This window comes from Mus musculus, chromosome X (genome assembly GCF_000001635.26).
Source record: "Mus musculus strain C57BL/6J chromosome X, GRCm38.p6 C57BL/6J".
Lineage (NCBI taxonomy): Eukaryota > Metazoa > Chordata > Mammalia > Rodentia > Muridae > Mus > Mus musculus.
In genome coordinates this window covers 36,612,800-36,629,055 of record NC_000086.7, presented here as the reverse complement: position 1 = coordinate 36,629,055, position 16,256 = coordinate 36,612,800, and the positions used below count along the sequence as shown (strand labels likewise).

General features: G+C 39.4%; 1 protein-coding gene across 4 annotated transcripts in view; it reads left to right on the top strand.

The window, feature by feature from the left end:
* The window catches only part of Akap17b (A kinase (PRKA) anchor protein 17B), a 37,293-nt gene that overhangs the window by 16,410 nt on the left and 4,627 nt on the right, over window positions 1-16,256 (top strand). For 3 of the 4 annotated variants that reach the window (XM_006541384.4, XM_006541383.4, NM_001081956.1), the window contains 4 exons: window positions 4,720-5,488; window positions 10,323-10,453; window positions 14,136-14,370; window positions 14,733-14,801. In XM_006541384.4, the coding sequence (XP_006541447.1) occupies window positions 4,736-5,488; window positions 10,323-10,453; window positions 14,136-14,370; window positions 14,733-14,801 (1,188 nt within the window). In that variant the 5' untranslated portion in view covers window positions 4,720-4,735. The remainder of the gene's footprint in view (window positions 1-4,719; window positions 5,489-10,322; window positions 10,454-14,135; window positions 14,371-14,732; window positions 14,802-16,256) is intronic. The other variant, XM_006541385.3, reaches the window with a different exon arrangement.

The window sequence follows — 16,256 nt, the reverse complement described above, 5'->3', positions numbered from 1 at the left end:
TGAAATATCCACATGCATTTAATTTTAAGATCTAGAATCTATGACTAGAGAAGGGGCAAGAACAACTGTTTTTGTTATTGCAGTCTTAGGAAAATTGGAATTTGAGAATTGCAGTTGTGATGATTTGAAAGGGGGCATTTAAAAAGTTAAAAATTTTAATTGGCACATAATTTTAAAACTAAAAGTACAACTATATGTATTCAAAGGACATAATTTGACATTGCAATATATGCATGCAATGTGTAATGATCAAATTAGAGTATGATATGGCCATCTCCTCAGACATGCACCATTTCTTTGGGTGGAGAATATTTAAAACCTGACCTACTGGGTGTTTTGAAATATACAATTAATTTTTTCTTCTCTATAGTTGCCCTACTGTTCTATAGAACAGTAATGATTATCTTGTCTAGTCAACAGTACTGTATGTACACTAACCACCTTCTCTCCAGTCCCTCTTCCTCTATTCTTCTCAGCCTGTGCTAACTACCATTCTACTTTCCATTTCTATGAAAGTAAGTATTTAGCTTCGTTGTATTCCAAGCTTATTTCATTTAACATAATATTTCCTAGCTTTTCCTAATTGTGGAAATGACAGGATTTCATTCTTTTTAGAGCGTGATAATATTCCATTGTGCTTATATACTGAATATTCTGCAACCATCCTCCATTCTATGAGCACCCAAGTTAATTCTGCAGGAAGCATGAGAGTGCTTCTTGACATACTGACTTCATTTCTTTGGACGTATGCCCAGTTGGGAGACATCTGTGTCATGTTCTAGCTCTGGTTCTATTTCGAGTGTTTTGAGAAGACTGATATACATCCTACTATATATAGTAATATCCAAGCACCATTTATTGAAGAGACTTTTTCCAAAGTATTTTTTGGTGCCTTGAAAAAAAATCATCTATTTCTGGGTCCTCTATTCTATTGTATTGATCAATGTGTCTGCTTTTATGCTAGTGGCATGCTGCTTTGGCTACAGTAGTTTTATATAACATGTTTTGAAATCACATATTATTATGTCTCCAGCTTTGTCATGTTAGATTTTGCTCAGAATTACTTTGGCAGGATTTTTTTGCAGCTCCATACAAGTTTTAAGGGTGTTTCCTCTTGTTTCTGTGAAGGATGCCCTTGTTATTTTGATGGATGCTGTATTGAATCTATAGATTATGTTGAACAGTATAGCTATGTCAAGAATATGAATTTTTCCAGTCCAGGAGCATTCCAGGCTGTCATTGTCTGTCTGTCTGTCTCTGTCTATATGTCTCTCTGTGTACTTATGTGTGTGCTTCAATTTCTTTCATCAGTCTTTTATAGATTTGATTGTAGAGTTCTTTAACCTCTATGTTTAAGTTAATTTCTAGGTATCTTTATAGGTGTTGCAAATGAATTCATCTTCTTGATTTTTCAGTTTGTTCATTGTTGTATAGGAATATAAGCCAGATTTGTTTTTGTTGGTATATGTCTTTCATCCCAGCACTCAGGAGGCAGGGGCAGGTGGATCTCAGTTCAAGTAGCTCAAGGCTAGTATGGTCTACATAATGAATTCCAGATCAGCCTGGCCTGTGTAGTGTGCACTTATCTCAAAAATAAAGAAAGGAGATTCATATTTATTTTTAATTCTGTGTGTATGAGTGTTTTGCATACATGTATGTCAGTGCACCACATGCATGCCTGGTGTTAGTGGAGGCATCAGGTCCCCTGTTACTGGAGTTGCAGATGGTTGTGAATTGCTATGTGGATGCTGAGAACCTAACCTCCTGGTCCTCTACAAGAGCAGCAAGTGTTCTGAGTTGCCGAGCCATCTCTTTAGCCCTCAGTACTAACTTTTATATATTGATTTTGCATTCTGTAACTTGTCTATCAATTCTAACATATTTTGGTAGTCTTTAGGCTTTTCTGTATATCAGATAATGTTATGTGCAAATGGGTGATTTGACTTCCTCCCTGCCACCTGGATATTTATCTCCTTTCTCTTTTTTAACTGCCTTACCTGAGATTTTCAGAGTCATTTTAAAAATGACTGACAATGCTGGAGAATTGGCTCCAGTTAAAGGGCTGCCTGCTTTTCCAGAATACCCACGTTTGATTCTCAGGACCTACATGATGGCTCACAACTGTTTGTAACTCCAGTTGCAGGGGATCTAACTGTATCTTCTGGGATCCATGGGTACTGCCCACACACGGTACAACAGACATACATATGGCAAAATACTCATACACAGAAAGTAATAAAATAAAAATTTTAAATATTATCAATCCGGTCTTCTTGGGAAAATCAGGTTATCTTTTATAGTAATTCATTTTTTCTCCAAAGCATTCTTGATTTCTGAATCTTGATTTGATGATTTCTGAATATTAAATCTAAGAGCTGGGATGTAGTTCAGTGGTAAAGTACTAGTCTTGTGTGTGCAAGGGCTTTGGTTTATTTCCTGACATCACAAAAAAATCTGTACTAAAATAATTTAGGAATTAATCTCTGTTAAGCTATTTAAAAAATATAACCTAGACTTTTAAATTAATCTATGAGAGGCACTATTTAAAATTATTTTTCCATCAGTATAATTTGGGGGAGACGTCTGTTAAGATATTTTGTCTCTTTTTCTATTGTTGTTGGAATCAAATTTAGGGCCATACACATGGTAGGAAAACGTTCTATCTCTCAGCTACATCCCCAACCCTGTTTGGCCGGCTCCTGTAAAAGTAACTTTTATTCACCTGTGATAATTGCTATCTCAGAAGCTTACTGCCTCAGTCTGCTAACCTAGGCCTAGTCCTGGAAGCTTCTAACCTCCATACAATCTAATCTAGGCCTACAATGTTTTCAGCCTCATAGACTTGCTGTTAAATCAGCGCTGAGCTTTCTGAGCTCTGGATGTCTGGTTCAACTCTGCTTTTCTGGCTCAAAACTACTCTCCAAACTAACTGATTCAAGCTGGCTTCTCTTGGCCTCATACTCACTTTGGCAATCTGTTCTACTCTTCAGGCTCCTTCGAATTCTCTGGCTCATTCTGTCTTCACCTGTGTCTAGCTTCGTTTCTCGTCAACCTGTCTCTGTAAAACTCTCCCAGGAAAACTGCCTACCTCTTTCTCTCTGCACTGCCCCTGAAGTAGCTTCCCTTTCCTCTCTCTTCTTGTGAGAGTTGGGTGTATCCTATTCTGTCAAATTTTTCTCTGATTTGTCACTTGGTCTGCCATTCAATTAGACACCCCTTTCAAACATGGATGCTTCCTTCTACAAACTTTACCTTCATTGGTTGGGATTAAAGGTGTGTACTAAGGGCATGCCAGTATTCCAACTGGAGGGATTAAATGTGTGTGCTAATGGATAAGCCACACCACAACTAGAAACAGGTTTTTCCAATAAATAATACAATCTCAGGGTTCACAGAATGATCAGATATCCTACAACAGGCTCATTTAAAAAATTGTTATTAGTTATGTGTGGCCATGTGTGGTGATATGTATGAAGGAGTCTAGTTGCTTGCGTAGTGCAGAGGTGGGTGTAATACCACCTGGAGGTGGAGTTACAGTCCATTTTGAGCCAACTGAACTTTGGTCCTCTGCAAGAGCAGAGAGGTTCTTAATATCTGAACCATCTTTTCAGCCCATTTTGGCCCATATTTAGGTTAGATGTCTATTGTTCCAGCATTAGTCATTGAAAAGATTACCTTGGCTAACTTCTTTATACATTCATAGACTTTATGTGAATTTATTTCTGAGTTTTCTATCCTGTTCCATACATCTACTTGTCTTTTCGTTGATATGTACCATCTTATCTTAACGACTATGGTGTTAGATTACTTTTGAAGTCAGAGAGTGTCATTCTACCCCCGCCCCAATCCTTCAATGCTAAGTTGGTTATTTTAGGTCTTTGTCTAAATTTTAGAATCTTTTTTCTTTTTATTTTGAGTCAGGGTCTCATTATATAGCCCTAATTGGCCTGGAACCCTTTGTGTAAACCAGGTTTGCCTTGAACTCACAGAGTTCTGCCTGCTTTTGCCTCCAGAATGCTTGGATTAAAGGTGTGGGCCACCATGTGCTGGCCTTAGAATTTATATTTGATCCAGAAAATAACTTGTTGAAATTTCTATTGGGGTTATGTTTAACATACAGATCTAGTTGGAAAGAATTGGCATGTTGATCCTTCTTATTGATTTACTGCACATTCTTTGATATTTTTCATCAGAGTTTTGTAGTTTCTTTTGTATAGATCTTTTGCAGATTTTTGTTAGACTTCTGCCTAATCATTTCATGGATTTGGTGCTAATATAAATGCATCATGGGGTTTGCTGTTGTTGCTGGGGGAAGGGGGAGTTTAGAAAGGGTCTCATTTTAGTAGTTCAGGATAATCTGGAACTATTTAGGTCAAGATGTACTCAAAATCATAGCAATCCGAGTGTCTCTGTTTCTTGAGTGCTGGGATTGCAGGCAGAAGCCACCATACTTGGATTGGCATCATGCTTTAAATATCTAATTAAACTTTGTTGTTGGCATATAGGCATGCCATTGGCTGTTTTGGTTAACCTTGTATCCTATAACCCTACTATAATTGCTTATTAGTTTCAAGAGCTATAAGGTACTATGTTAATTCTACTCTTAGTATGTTTTCCCTCTATCTGTTGGATCTAAGACTAGCAATGGTAACGCCATTTCACAGTCCCAATCTGTGTTTTGCTTCATCTGTATTAAATTTTTCTCTTTTGTCCTCTAAGGTGGTGTGAGGACACCATGACAGTCACAGTGGTTTATGATAACTCTGAGGCAACAGAGCTCTGTGCTGCTCAGCACCTCTACCTCAAGCCTATAGCAAAATTAATGATCAACGTGTTGCTCCCAGAATGTATAGAACCTGTGAGGCCCTTCTCTAACTGGGAAGTTCTTGACCAACTGAAAAGTCTGATTTGCCCTGACCAGTTTACCACAGTGCGCCTCTCCAAGAGTACGAAAGACTTCATCCGATTTGAGGGTGAGGCTGAAACACGAAGTTTGGTTCAGATCCTGAAAGCCAAGTTACATGGGAAGATCATCAAGCTTAATGGTTTGAAAACTGACTTAAAAGTAGTAGCGACAGATGCCCAGGGAGAGTGGGAACACTTCCCAAAAGAGAAAGAGGCCTCAGTGATTGAGGGAGCTGAAGAACAAGACCATGATAAGGGCCCTGATTCTATCTACTTTGAAGGCTTGCCCTGTAAGTGGTTTGCACCTAAAGGCTCCAGTGGAGAGAAGCCCTGTGAGGAGATCCTCCGAGTAGTCTTTGAGAGTTTTGGGAAGATCAAGAATGTGGATATCCCCATGCTTGACCCCTACCGAGAAGTGATGACAGGTGGGAGCTTTGGGGGTTTGAACTTTGGCTTGCAAACATTCGAAGCCTTTATACAATACCAGGAGTCAACTGACTTTATAAAAGCCATGGAATCCCTTCGAGGAATGAAGCTGATGCTTAAAGGAGACGATGGCAAAGCTCTGGCATGTAATATTAAGGTAAGAAGGATCCGGACTTCAGTTTTCACTGTTCCACTGGAAAGAAGCATCTAATTTAAATGTATTTAGATTCCACTAGGCTCTGATCAATCAGTGATGCAGAGATGCATGCTATCATTTATACATGTATGTTTAGGAAGAAACACAAGCTTAATGTGAATATCCAAGCTTCTGAAAGCAGGTAGCCCACCCTCTGTGATTTTAAAGTGCTGGTTCGTACCATCTGGGTCTCTGCCCAAGCCTTGTGAGGTCATTAAAGGATTATTCATGCCTCCCATGGAACAATTTCCTATGCTTGTTGTACTTGACAGTTGCTGTGAGAGGGAGTCATGAAGTCTGAAATCACAAGGAGAGCACTTCTCTCCCTCATTCCCTTGAACCAAAATCCTAAAGGCCCGTGTCTTTTGCTTTCAAAACCAGCCTGTCTATGTAGGCATGCCATGCTACTTCATTGATGTCTGGGATTGCTTTGGTCATCTTCCTGCTTTATTTACCCTCATCAAGATTTATTTCAAGGCCTGGACACATTTAGACTTACCAAAATGGAACTATTGTTAATTTTCTATAATATATAAGCACAATATAAAAAATTGGAAAATGTACACAATTAGCTAATACCTAAACAATATACTTCTTTTTTCAAAAAAAGCAATGGCTATTTAGCAAAATATAAGGTGCCAATAAAATATCAAAACATTGGAACTGGAGACACATCTTCTGAGCATCTTGGAGAGGATCGAGGATCAAGGATCAAGGATCAAGGTTTGGTTCCCAGTACCCACATGGTGGCTCACGAACGTTTGTAATACAGTTCCAGGGTATCTGCAGCTCTCTTCTGGCCTCCGTGGTTACCAGGCATGCAGGTGGTACACAGGCATACATGCAAGCAAAATACCCATACACATAAAATAAAAATAAAATAAAATAAAATAAAACAGTGTCAAATGCTAAATGAGAACGCAGTTACTAACAGACATAAAGCTACTTTATCCATTCTGGGTTTGACTACTAACTTTGTCACATAAAGCCACAAATAAATTGAGCCTTCTATTAGATATGGGATTTACAACATTAAATACTATATTTTCAGTTAGGTATGGCAGTGTGTGTCTTTTGATGTCAGCTCTTACGATATGGAAACAGGAGGATCAGGAATTCAAGAACAGCTTGGACTCTCTGAGACTCAAGTCTCCAAGATCATAGGAGTTGGTTCAGTGGGTGTAACTGAGCTTTGGGCTTGCCTAGTATCCACAAAGCCCTAGGTTCTGTGGAGAAATTTGTGGGGATTGTTATACTTTTTAGTGTCCGAACTTATGATAATGCAGTTTGTTGCTTTTTTACTTCTTTTATATTTAAAATACATAGATACAAAACAAACATGCACATATACAAACATAGTCTGTCTAATTAATATATATATATATATATATATATATATATATATATATATATATCCACCCAAATTTCTTTATTACTTCATTCCTGTTCTGACAGTTTTAATGTTCTTCTATAGGCTTTATAAGTGTGTATTTCCACAGTAATTATAATTAATTCCTGCATCTCAGAAATGATTTACAATAAGATATCTTTAAAAATTACCTTCTATATTCGTCACTCTCCACCAGAAAATCTGTTGCTGAAATGAGCAAGAATATAGGGAACTCTCTGACAGGCCCAGAGAAATCTGTAATTGAAGTTACTTAATATCCCAAGATTTTAACTTTCTGTTTATACAAACCAAAGGACCCAATTGGCTAAAAGTTATAGTTAATAGGAGGAAAAAGACAGGGCGTTTAACTAAAATTCTATATCTCAAATAAAAAAAAAGCCCCTCTAGTCTAGCATTAAATTATATTGGGTATATACTGCCAGGATAGCTTCTAATCATATATTTTAATAAATCTTGTAATTGTTTCATAGTTTAATTGATTATTAGTATGTTTAGGGGAAAATAAGCACTTTGTGTTAAGAAACAGGTATATACAAATGGATGGGTAGTTCATTTATGCATGTAATTAACTTTAGTTTTATTTTGTTTTGAGATGGTGTGGTTGCAGCTTACTCCGTTGTAGCTTAAGTCTAGCCTCAAGCTTGTGACCCTCCTGCCTCACTCTCCTAAATGCTGGATTTTCAGGCAGGTGTTACCACACCTGGCATGTGTTCTCATTTAAATCCTGCAAAACCCTAAGAGCGCAATGCAGGCACACACTTAGTCACGATTCCTATTGTGATGAACAGATCAGTATAGATGCAGGCAGTCTCTTAAATGTGCAATTTCAGGCCATTTCTAATGGGAAAAACGGACAGCCTTTTCAAGCTAGAAAGAACCAAAGACAAGAACAGTATTGAAGGAAAAGAATAGCTACTGTTTTGAAAAGGAGCAAGATGTATTATAAAACACACACACACAAAAGCGAGATCTGCAGGACAGAAAAACACCATCTTTAACAAACAAACAAAAAACCCTGATAGGCAGAGGGAATCTAGGCCACTTGGAATTGAGGATGCACCACACAGACACAGAGACAGCACAATAAACTGTCCTCACATGGGAAATCAGCAAGACAGAATTCATAAAAGTCCTCATGCCTACAACAATATATTAATGCACAAGATAGCAAAAATGAGTCTGGTTTTCCTCCTTGGGCAAGGCATGAATTTATCAAACTTCTGTTAATACATTTTCAAGTTTTCTTTGCTCAGTAGCATATGCTATACAAATATGCTGGTATTTTACTGTAAGACTTTTGGTTCTTGTCTCAAATCGCTGACTTGGTTTTTGTATACACCATGTTATTTCCATTATAATGCACTTACTATATTTCTAGTGATTCACTTTAACTAACTTACTGCATTAATAGCTTCTTAATTGAAATGAATATTTTACTACTACAGTAGGATGCATTGAACTTAGCAACTGAAGCACAGTAGAGTAACTACATCATATTGTTTAATTTCACAGCTATAGAAAAACGTTTGCCTTTAAAAATACAATCAAGATGAGACTACATAGTTTATGAACAGTGAAATACTAGGAAACAGTGGATGAAGAAATAAGGTCATTTTTCATCCATGACCATAATTTTGTCTTTAGAAACCTGGAAGAAAATATTGTGGTAAATCTAGTCATTTAGTTGTTTCTTCAATCTCATGAGTTACTGAAATAAGTGGTACTAACGAATCAAAGTTCTTTTCTGGGCCAAGGTAGGCAACAACGGCCACATAGAGGATTTCCTCATAAAAGTCCTCTTTGAAGGTATACATGATATGTGATTCTCTGGACTTTTTCACATTCCTACGCTATGGGTTCCAGCCTTGTGTTCACCACCATCTTATGGGCATTCTCACTTCCAACACCAGAGAAACTATAATAAGTGCCAGTGGACCACATAAACTGGAAATTTGTTCTGGAAAAAATTAGCTGTGGCGACACCCAGCTGCTCGGAGCTACAGCCGAAGCCTTGCATCACTTGGCCTAGGCAGAAGTACAGCAGCCTTTAGGCACTCCGCAGGCTTCTGGCAGGTTTATTGTGAACCATCGGCTGGGAGCAAGGGCTGTGGCCTGATTCACACATCCCATGGAACCAATAAGCTCAGTCCCCTGGACCGGCTGGGGTACTGAAGCAAGAACTCTGCATTTTCTGCTTGGTTGTACGGTAGCTTGGCGGCCCAGGTATCAACACATGCTGATCCGAGTAGCTATCTCTAAGGAGGCACATCGATTATCACCCTGAAGGCCTAACCCAACAATGGAAAAGACACAGCTAGATTCTTCTCTAAGCCAGTCTTTGGCGTTGGCATGAATTTGCATTTTCAGTTTCATGTGTGTGTGTGTGTGTGTGTGTGTGTGTGTGTAACTACTTGTGTTAAAAGGAACCATGGCTGTGAATGTATTGTTTTTAATGCATATTTATTTGTTTATTTACTTTCTGCAGCACTGGGCATGCAGCCTAGGATTTTGCTAATGCCAAGCAAGCACTCTACCACTGAGCTATATCCCTAGTCCACTTGGGTATATTTCAATAACTAGTTTTCCTGTTTATTATTTTTGTATTCATGGTGCTAAGGATGAAACTAGAGACCTCCTGTATACTGATGAGCTAACAGAGCATCTGCCTCTTTTAGCCTATGAGAATATCTCCTTATCCCACTTGCTTATTATATTTCAAGATATGAACTGTAGTTCATCTGATATCTTATTAGGTTAGTTTTCTTGTCTCTTTTCTGCCTACCCTATTCCGTGCCATGCTTATTATTTTTATCTTTTCTGACGTAAACAACATCATCAACTCATCAATCTGGTTGACCTGTATGGCTTACTAGAGGTAATATATTTCTCACCTGTGCCTAGACTGCCCTGGGATGCTACCCATGGCCATATGTAAAGTAGGCTCCTGCACAAAACATTGAAGGCGTAAAAGTGGGAGGGGCATACATTGGGAAGGAGGTGGGGGGTTGTTAGAGTGGGAGGGTAATCAGAGAGGGTAAGGAGATGACTATATTCACAATACAGTGCAAACATGTATGAACTTATCAAAAATTAAATAAAAATAACCAAAACATTGTGATACACTTAAGTTTAGTTGCATGAAAGAACTATGGTAATTTGATGTTGTATTTCAAAGGTTTTGCCAGAGAACATCCTAGTGCCTGCAAGTACCATTCAGCCCTTGGCCCATAAGCAACAGAGCATCATGGCTCTCAAAGGGCATTTCCTATTCGTTTGGTTTTCAATTGCTGTGCACTGTTTTCGCTTCCTCTCTTTCACCTGGGATCCATCCAGTCCATTGACTGACAAGCCTTTCTAAGAAAGCTTTGATTTGTTTTGGGACAGGTTATGTTTGATACCACCAAACATTTCAGTGAAGGAGCTATACAGAGGAGGAATCAGGAAAGGCTAAAATTACAGGAGCTGGAAGAAGAGAGGAAAAAAGAAAAGAAGAGAGAAGAGGAAGTAGCTGAAAGGTAAGTGGGCTGAATTTTAGCAATGAAGAAGGTTTTCCTTTGGAGATTTGGACTAATTCATTTGGGTGAATGGCTAGATTCGGTAGATAATATGGGGCAGGCTTTGGCACAGATCAAAAACTCTATCAAAGACAGTCTTACACATTGCAGATAATGAAATAAAGACAATCAAGAAACCAGAAAAGCATGCCTGGAAGTGAGAACGAGTAAGAAGGATAATGGGACTGGCCAGATTAAGAAGTCTGGGGGAAAGGATTTTTAACTGAGAATGAGGAATGAATGAATTAATTTCTTTCTCTCTCTCTCTCTCTCTCTCTCTCTCTCTCTCTCTCTCTTTCTTTCTTTCTCTTTTTGCAGTACTGGGGTTTGAACCCAGGGCCTTGTATTTACTAGGCAAGCATCCCATCTGTGGGCTATAGTCATGAGCTGAAAGTTTATAGTGATAATCCAAATTAGAAATTGTATTAGTTTGCTAATATTACCTAGACTGCCAATTTAAAATTAAAAACTAACTTGGGAAAGTTTTCTGTCCTCTAAAATGTTTGAGAATCAAAGTAATCCAGACTTGTGGATTTGTTGGGACCATCCTTCTTCTTGTTGGCCAGAATTCTTACTGTGAATTTGGGGTATTCTATTTTCTTCCTTCAGTCTCACCACATTATTTACCAGTGCTGGGGCTTCAGCCTAGCTAGCTAGATTATTTGCCTACCTAGGCCATTGCCGAACATTTGCCAAAAAAGGACAGACACCAGCTTTATAGGGCTCTGATAACCCAGTTTTCACCTCCTGGCCCCTTCTCTTTTATATAAACCACAGCATTAAAAAATATTAAGAACACTGTTCCATCTCTCTCTTTTTTGCCTGGTCACATCTAGGAAATTTGGCCAGAGCTTCTGCCATTTCAAGGTACTATTCTTTATCAAATTCCAAGCCAAACATTCCATTTAGATAATCCTTTGTCCTCTGGCTAACTCCAGATCCAGGTAATAGCCCTTTATTTCTTCTCACATTTTCATGAGGTGATAACTGAATTTATCTACTTCCCTTAGCCACTGTATCCTTTCTAGCATTAGTTGTTATTTGTTTTCTTTTTAATAGCCATTCTGACAGAGGCGGAATGGGTTGTTAGTGGAGTTTTAAGATGCATTTAAAGTGTTTTTATGTGTGTGTGTTGACTACATGTACTATGAGCGTGCTTCATATCTCTGGAGGCCAAAAAGGATGCCAGGTCCTCTTGAGCTGGTGTTATGGGTAGTTGTGATCTGCCATGTGGGTATTGGGAACTGAACCTGGGTCCTCTGCAAGAGCAGCCAGTACTCGTCACTGCTGAGCCATCTCTTTATCCGGCTCTTAGTGTAGTTTTGGTTTGATGATGATGGTTATTAGACATTGTTTCATATGCTTATTTTCCATCTGTACTCCTTTTGAGAATTGTATATTAGTGTGTATGTCCTCTTATTAATTGGATAATTTGATTTTGATGGGTAGTTTTTAAAGTTCTTCATATATCTTATATATTATTAACTCCCTTGACTACATAGCTGGAAAAGGGTTTCTTCTATAGGCTCCCTGTTTATTGAGAATATGTCTATATATACACACATGAACATAGAACCTTAGAGTAAAGGGGGAAAACAGAAAGGCCAATAAGTTACATTTTTAAAATGAGGAGGCTGGAGAGATGGCTCAGTGGTTAAGAGTATTAGCCCCTCTTCCAGATGTTCTGGACCCACGTAGTAACTCATAACTGCCAGTAACTCCAGTCCCAGGGAATATGAGCCCCTCTTCTGGCATTTGAGGGCACCAAGCACACATATGATACACAGGCATGCAGACAAAACACCATACACATGGAATAAGTGAGTAAATAGTGAAAACCTATCAGAACAGATTCTTTCTGGCTAGGTGGAGGGGTGTGGTCAGTTAAAGTTGAAGTCTGTCAAGGCTCAGTTGTTCATTGGATCTACATTCACTTTAGGGGTGTCCCTTTTTTGCTTATGGGGAGCTATTTCTGTCCACTTTGCAGTCTGTGTACTGGGTAGATTCGCACTTGCTCTAGAAACTTTTTTTTTAAAGATTTATTTATTATTATTATATCTAAGTACACTGTAGCTGTCTTCAGATACACCAGAAGAGGGCGTCATTACGGATGGTTGTGAGCCACCATGTGGTTGCTGGGATTTGAATTCAGGACCTTCGGAAGAGCAGTCAGTGCTCTTAACCACTGAGCCATCTCTCCAGCCTCAGTCTAGAAACTTCTACTTGTATACCCCATGGGGGCTAATATCCAAGCCAAGGAATGTCTTCTGTGTTGCCCAGTGGGGAAGCAAACAAAGAGCTGAGATCCTTACTGATGTATGGGTCTCAGCACTTTCAAATCATGTACAGCGTTAAATGTCCTGTAAAAGGAGGGATGCTGTAGAAAATTGAGAGAGGCCCATAGGACCTGAGCTTCACGGTTCTCAGTCCTGCTAGCCGGCCGAAACCCATGGCTGAGAGAGGTAGCCCACTAACCCAGGCCTGAGTTGCCACAGTTTTCTGCAGGTGATGGAGTCTACCCCTTTTCACAAAGGGTGGGACCCAGGACCCACCCATCACAACGTTTTTTTCCAGTCAGAGCCTATGTGCTGCCTGAACTTCTCAGCATGGCATATCCAGTCTCAAATGAAGCCTTCCAAATTATGAGGATTATTAGTATGGATTTTGTCTTTACTAAGTATCTGGTATGCAGGAGCAATCACTGTCACACTAAATCCGCCCCCTGGATTTAAGGCTTGTGAGAACTATGGCATCCTTCTGTGACTGTTTTACCAGGGCACACTATGTCTGGGACTCCCGGTTCCCCCCCCCCCCCCCCCCCCGCCAGGGAACTGGGCGGACTGGTTTTGTGGCCTGTTTGTTTTTCTGATCTTTTCAGCTATCCTAGAATTAGTTTTGTGAGTTCAGACTATAGCCCTTATTTTTTTTTTCTTTTTACCTTCAGAATAGAATCTGCTACTCATTTTCTTGCCTATTCTTCAGGGCATCACATAAAAGTACCAGAGCTCTCTCCCCTTCCCTTCTTTCTGTCCTTCCTCCTGTGTCTATAAGGTATCCGTTATATATTTGCATTTTACACACAAAATTATGTCTTTTCCTTTGACTGATGTTCTTTTTTTTTATTTTAGGGGGCATGTGTTTTATTTCTTTTATATGTATGTATATATGTATATATGTATGTATGTATGTGTTTGCGTGTGTGCGTGTGTGTGTGTGTGTGTGTAGGCCAGAGGACCTCAGTTGTCATTCCTCTGATGCTGTCCACCTGCTTTGTTTTTGTTTTTGAGAAAGGATTTTTCACTGGCCTGTAAATTGCTAAATACTCTAGACCATCTGGTCAGAGTGTGCCAGGGATCCACCTGTCTCTATCTCCCCATCACTGGGATCAAAGTGTACACACCTTGCTTAGTCAGGTCCTTGTATGCACAAGACAGTCACATTACTGATGGAGCAATCCCCCCAGCCCCTGGTTGTTGTGTTTGTTTGTTTGTTCTGTTGTTGTTCTTTGTTTTTACCATGAGTTGTCAATTCCAGGTCCTGAGGTTATCAGACCTAGGTTTCTGGAAGCCTAAATGATTATTAGTTCTTCTGGGTGGCTAATTATTATTGCTTGAATGAATGATGAATCTTAATTGTTGTTCAGAAAAAGAAAAGATGAAGTAAGGAAAGCCCAAGAAAAGAGAAAGAAGGCCAGGGACAGGAGGCGAGCCCTGAAGGAAAGAGACAGACACCGTCAAAGAAAGGAAAAAGTGAAAACCAAGCCTGAGGCCCGTCAGGAGCTGGACTCTTCGGGAGAGTGGGAGGAGCGGAAGTACTTGCTGGCTCGGAGGCGGGTTGAAGCTCTTCGGTTACTCCGGGTACTCCTGAAGAAAATTGCAGTAAGGCTGTTTCCTAACTATTCTCTTTAGTTTTGGTAGGTACTAGTCTTTCTGAGGCCTAGCCTTTGGTTTTAAGTATTGTCCCACCAACAATGAACTGCGCGGCATGCATAGACATTTCCTTTAAATCGATTGCTCTCCCTTAACCCCAACCATGGGTTTCTAAAAACAGTCTAGTGCCATCTCAACTCGGTCCTCACTTCCCGTGTTTAAACTTCAGACACTTTAGCTACTTCATCTTCTTGTTTGTGTTCCTATAGGATATGACAGAAAAATGCTAGGGGGACACAAAGGGTCGGTGTGGTGCAGGTGTTCCCTCTGTAGCCTTCTGGTAACTTCATTCATCCATCTGTCCGTAACAGGTTTGGATGAGAAAAGAGAAGAACCTCAAGCCTTGTCAAACACACATTAGCCTTCTCTTGAACTGTCTGGTAAGGATTTTTTAAAGATTTATTTATTATATGTAAATACACTGTAGTTGTCTTCAGACACACCAAAAGAGGGAGTCAGATCTCCTTATGGATGGTTGTGAGCCACCATGTGGTTGCTGGGATTTGAACTCAGGACCTCCAGAAGAGCAGTCAGTGCTCTTAACTGCTGAACCATCTCTCTAGCCCTGGTAAGGAATTTCTTACCTCACAGATCAGTTATCTTCTTCACAGATTTTTTTCATTTATCCAAGGATTTTTATCTGTTTGTGGGCTCCTAGAGATAGCCAGAATCAGATACCTTGAATAATAGCCAGAGATATTTCTGAAGTATTCATTTAAAAGTCCATATGCAGTGATTTAAATAGGAAGAATGACTGTTGCTGCTATTCTAGTAAGCCAATTTTGTTTGTTACTGTGGATAGTGAACTAACTATAGGTCCTATGGATAACTAAACTTGGTAAAAGCAGGATCAGAAAAAAACCCAACAATTTCATACTTGGATTATTGATGGCAAGCCCAGCTAGACTGGTTTTTGGTTTACCTTAATGATGCTCAAGTGTGATATTCTTCTGTAAAATCTACCTCTTTAAATGGGTAGGGAGCACGATTCTGAAACCCATTAATGCTTACACTGATTACAAGTTACCAGGGAGGTGCTGTGCTCTGCCGTGTGGCAGACCTCCGTGGGAATACACAGCAAACCTTCCTGGGGATGGGTATGTGGGCATCATCTTTCCCTTACTCTGCAGCTGTGTAGAACAGGTTGCATCAGATTTGAGCACAGGCAAATTCATGGGCACAGTGATATTTTTCTACTTGTTGTTTGGCTTTTCTTTTCTGACTTAACATGCAAATGCTATACCACTAAACTGCATCTTTGTTCCCTGTGTGTTTCATCTTAATGAGGCAGGCCAGGTGGCTCAACTCGGAGACATCCTCAACTTGCAGTCCATAGAGAAAGATTGGAGTATGAAATAGAGGGACAGTTTATTTAGTAAGTCAGTTGACCTTGTGGGACTTGTTTCACCCACATGTCTTTTCTTGTACTAGGGTTTCCTGTGAAGGCTACAGAGCATTCCTTATTCCCCTGTTTCCCTAGTACCTATTGGAAGACTTAAAACTGTAGGCTTGTCAAGTTTTGAGCAACTAAAAAGAGTAAGGTGTTTTAAATGCCATGGAATGGTCACAAATCTAATAAAAATTGCTCTTATTAGATCAAAACATTTTAATTTAGTAGTTTCCTCAGTATAGTATTGCTTCTAATCTGGACCTATCTTGTTTTATTGTTTGTTTGTTTGTTTTTTCCAGAGCAGTTTTCTTTGTGTTTTGTTTTGAATTTTTATCTACATTTATTTATTTGTTTGTTTTGTGTGTGAATGGGGATGGGACACATGCCACTGTGTGAGTATGTGTGGCTATCAGAGGACAGTTTGCTGAGGTCAGGTCTCTCCTTT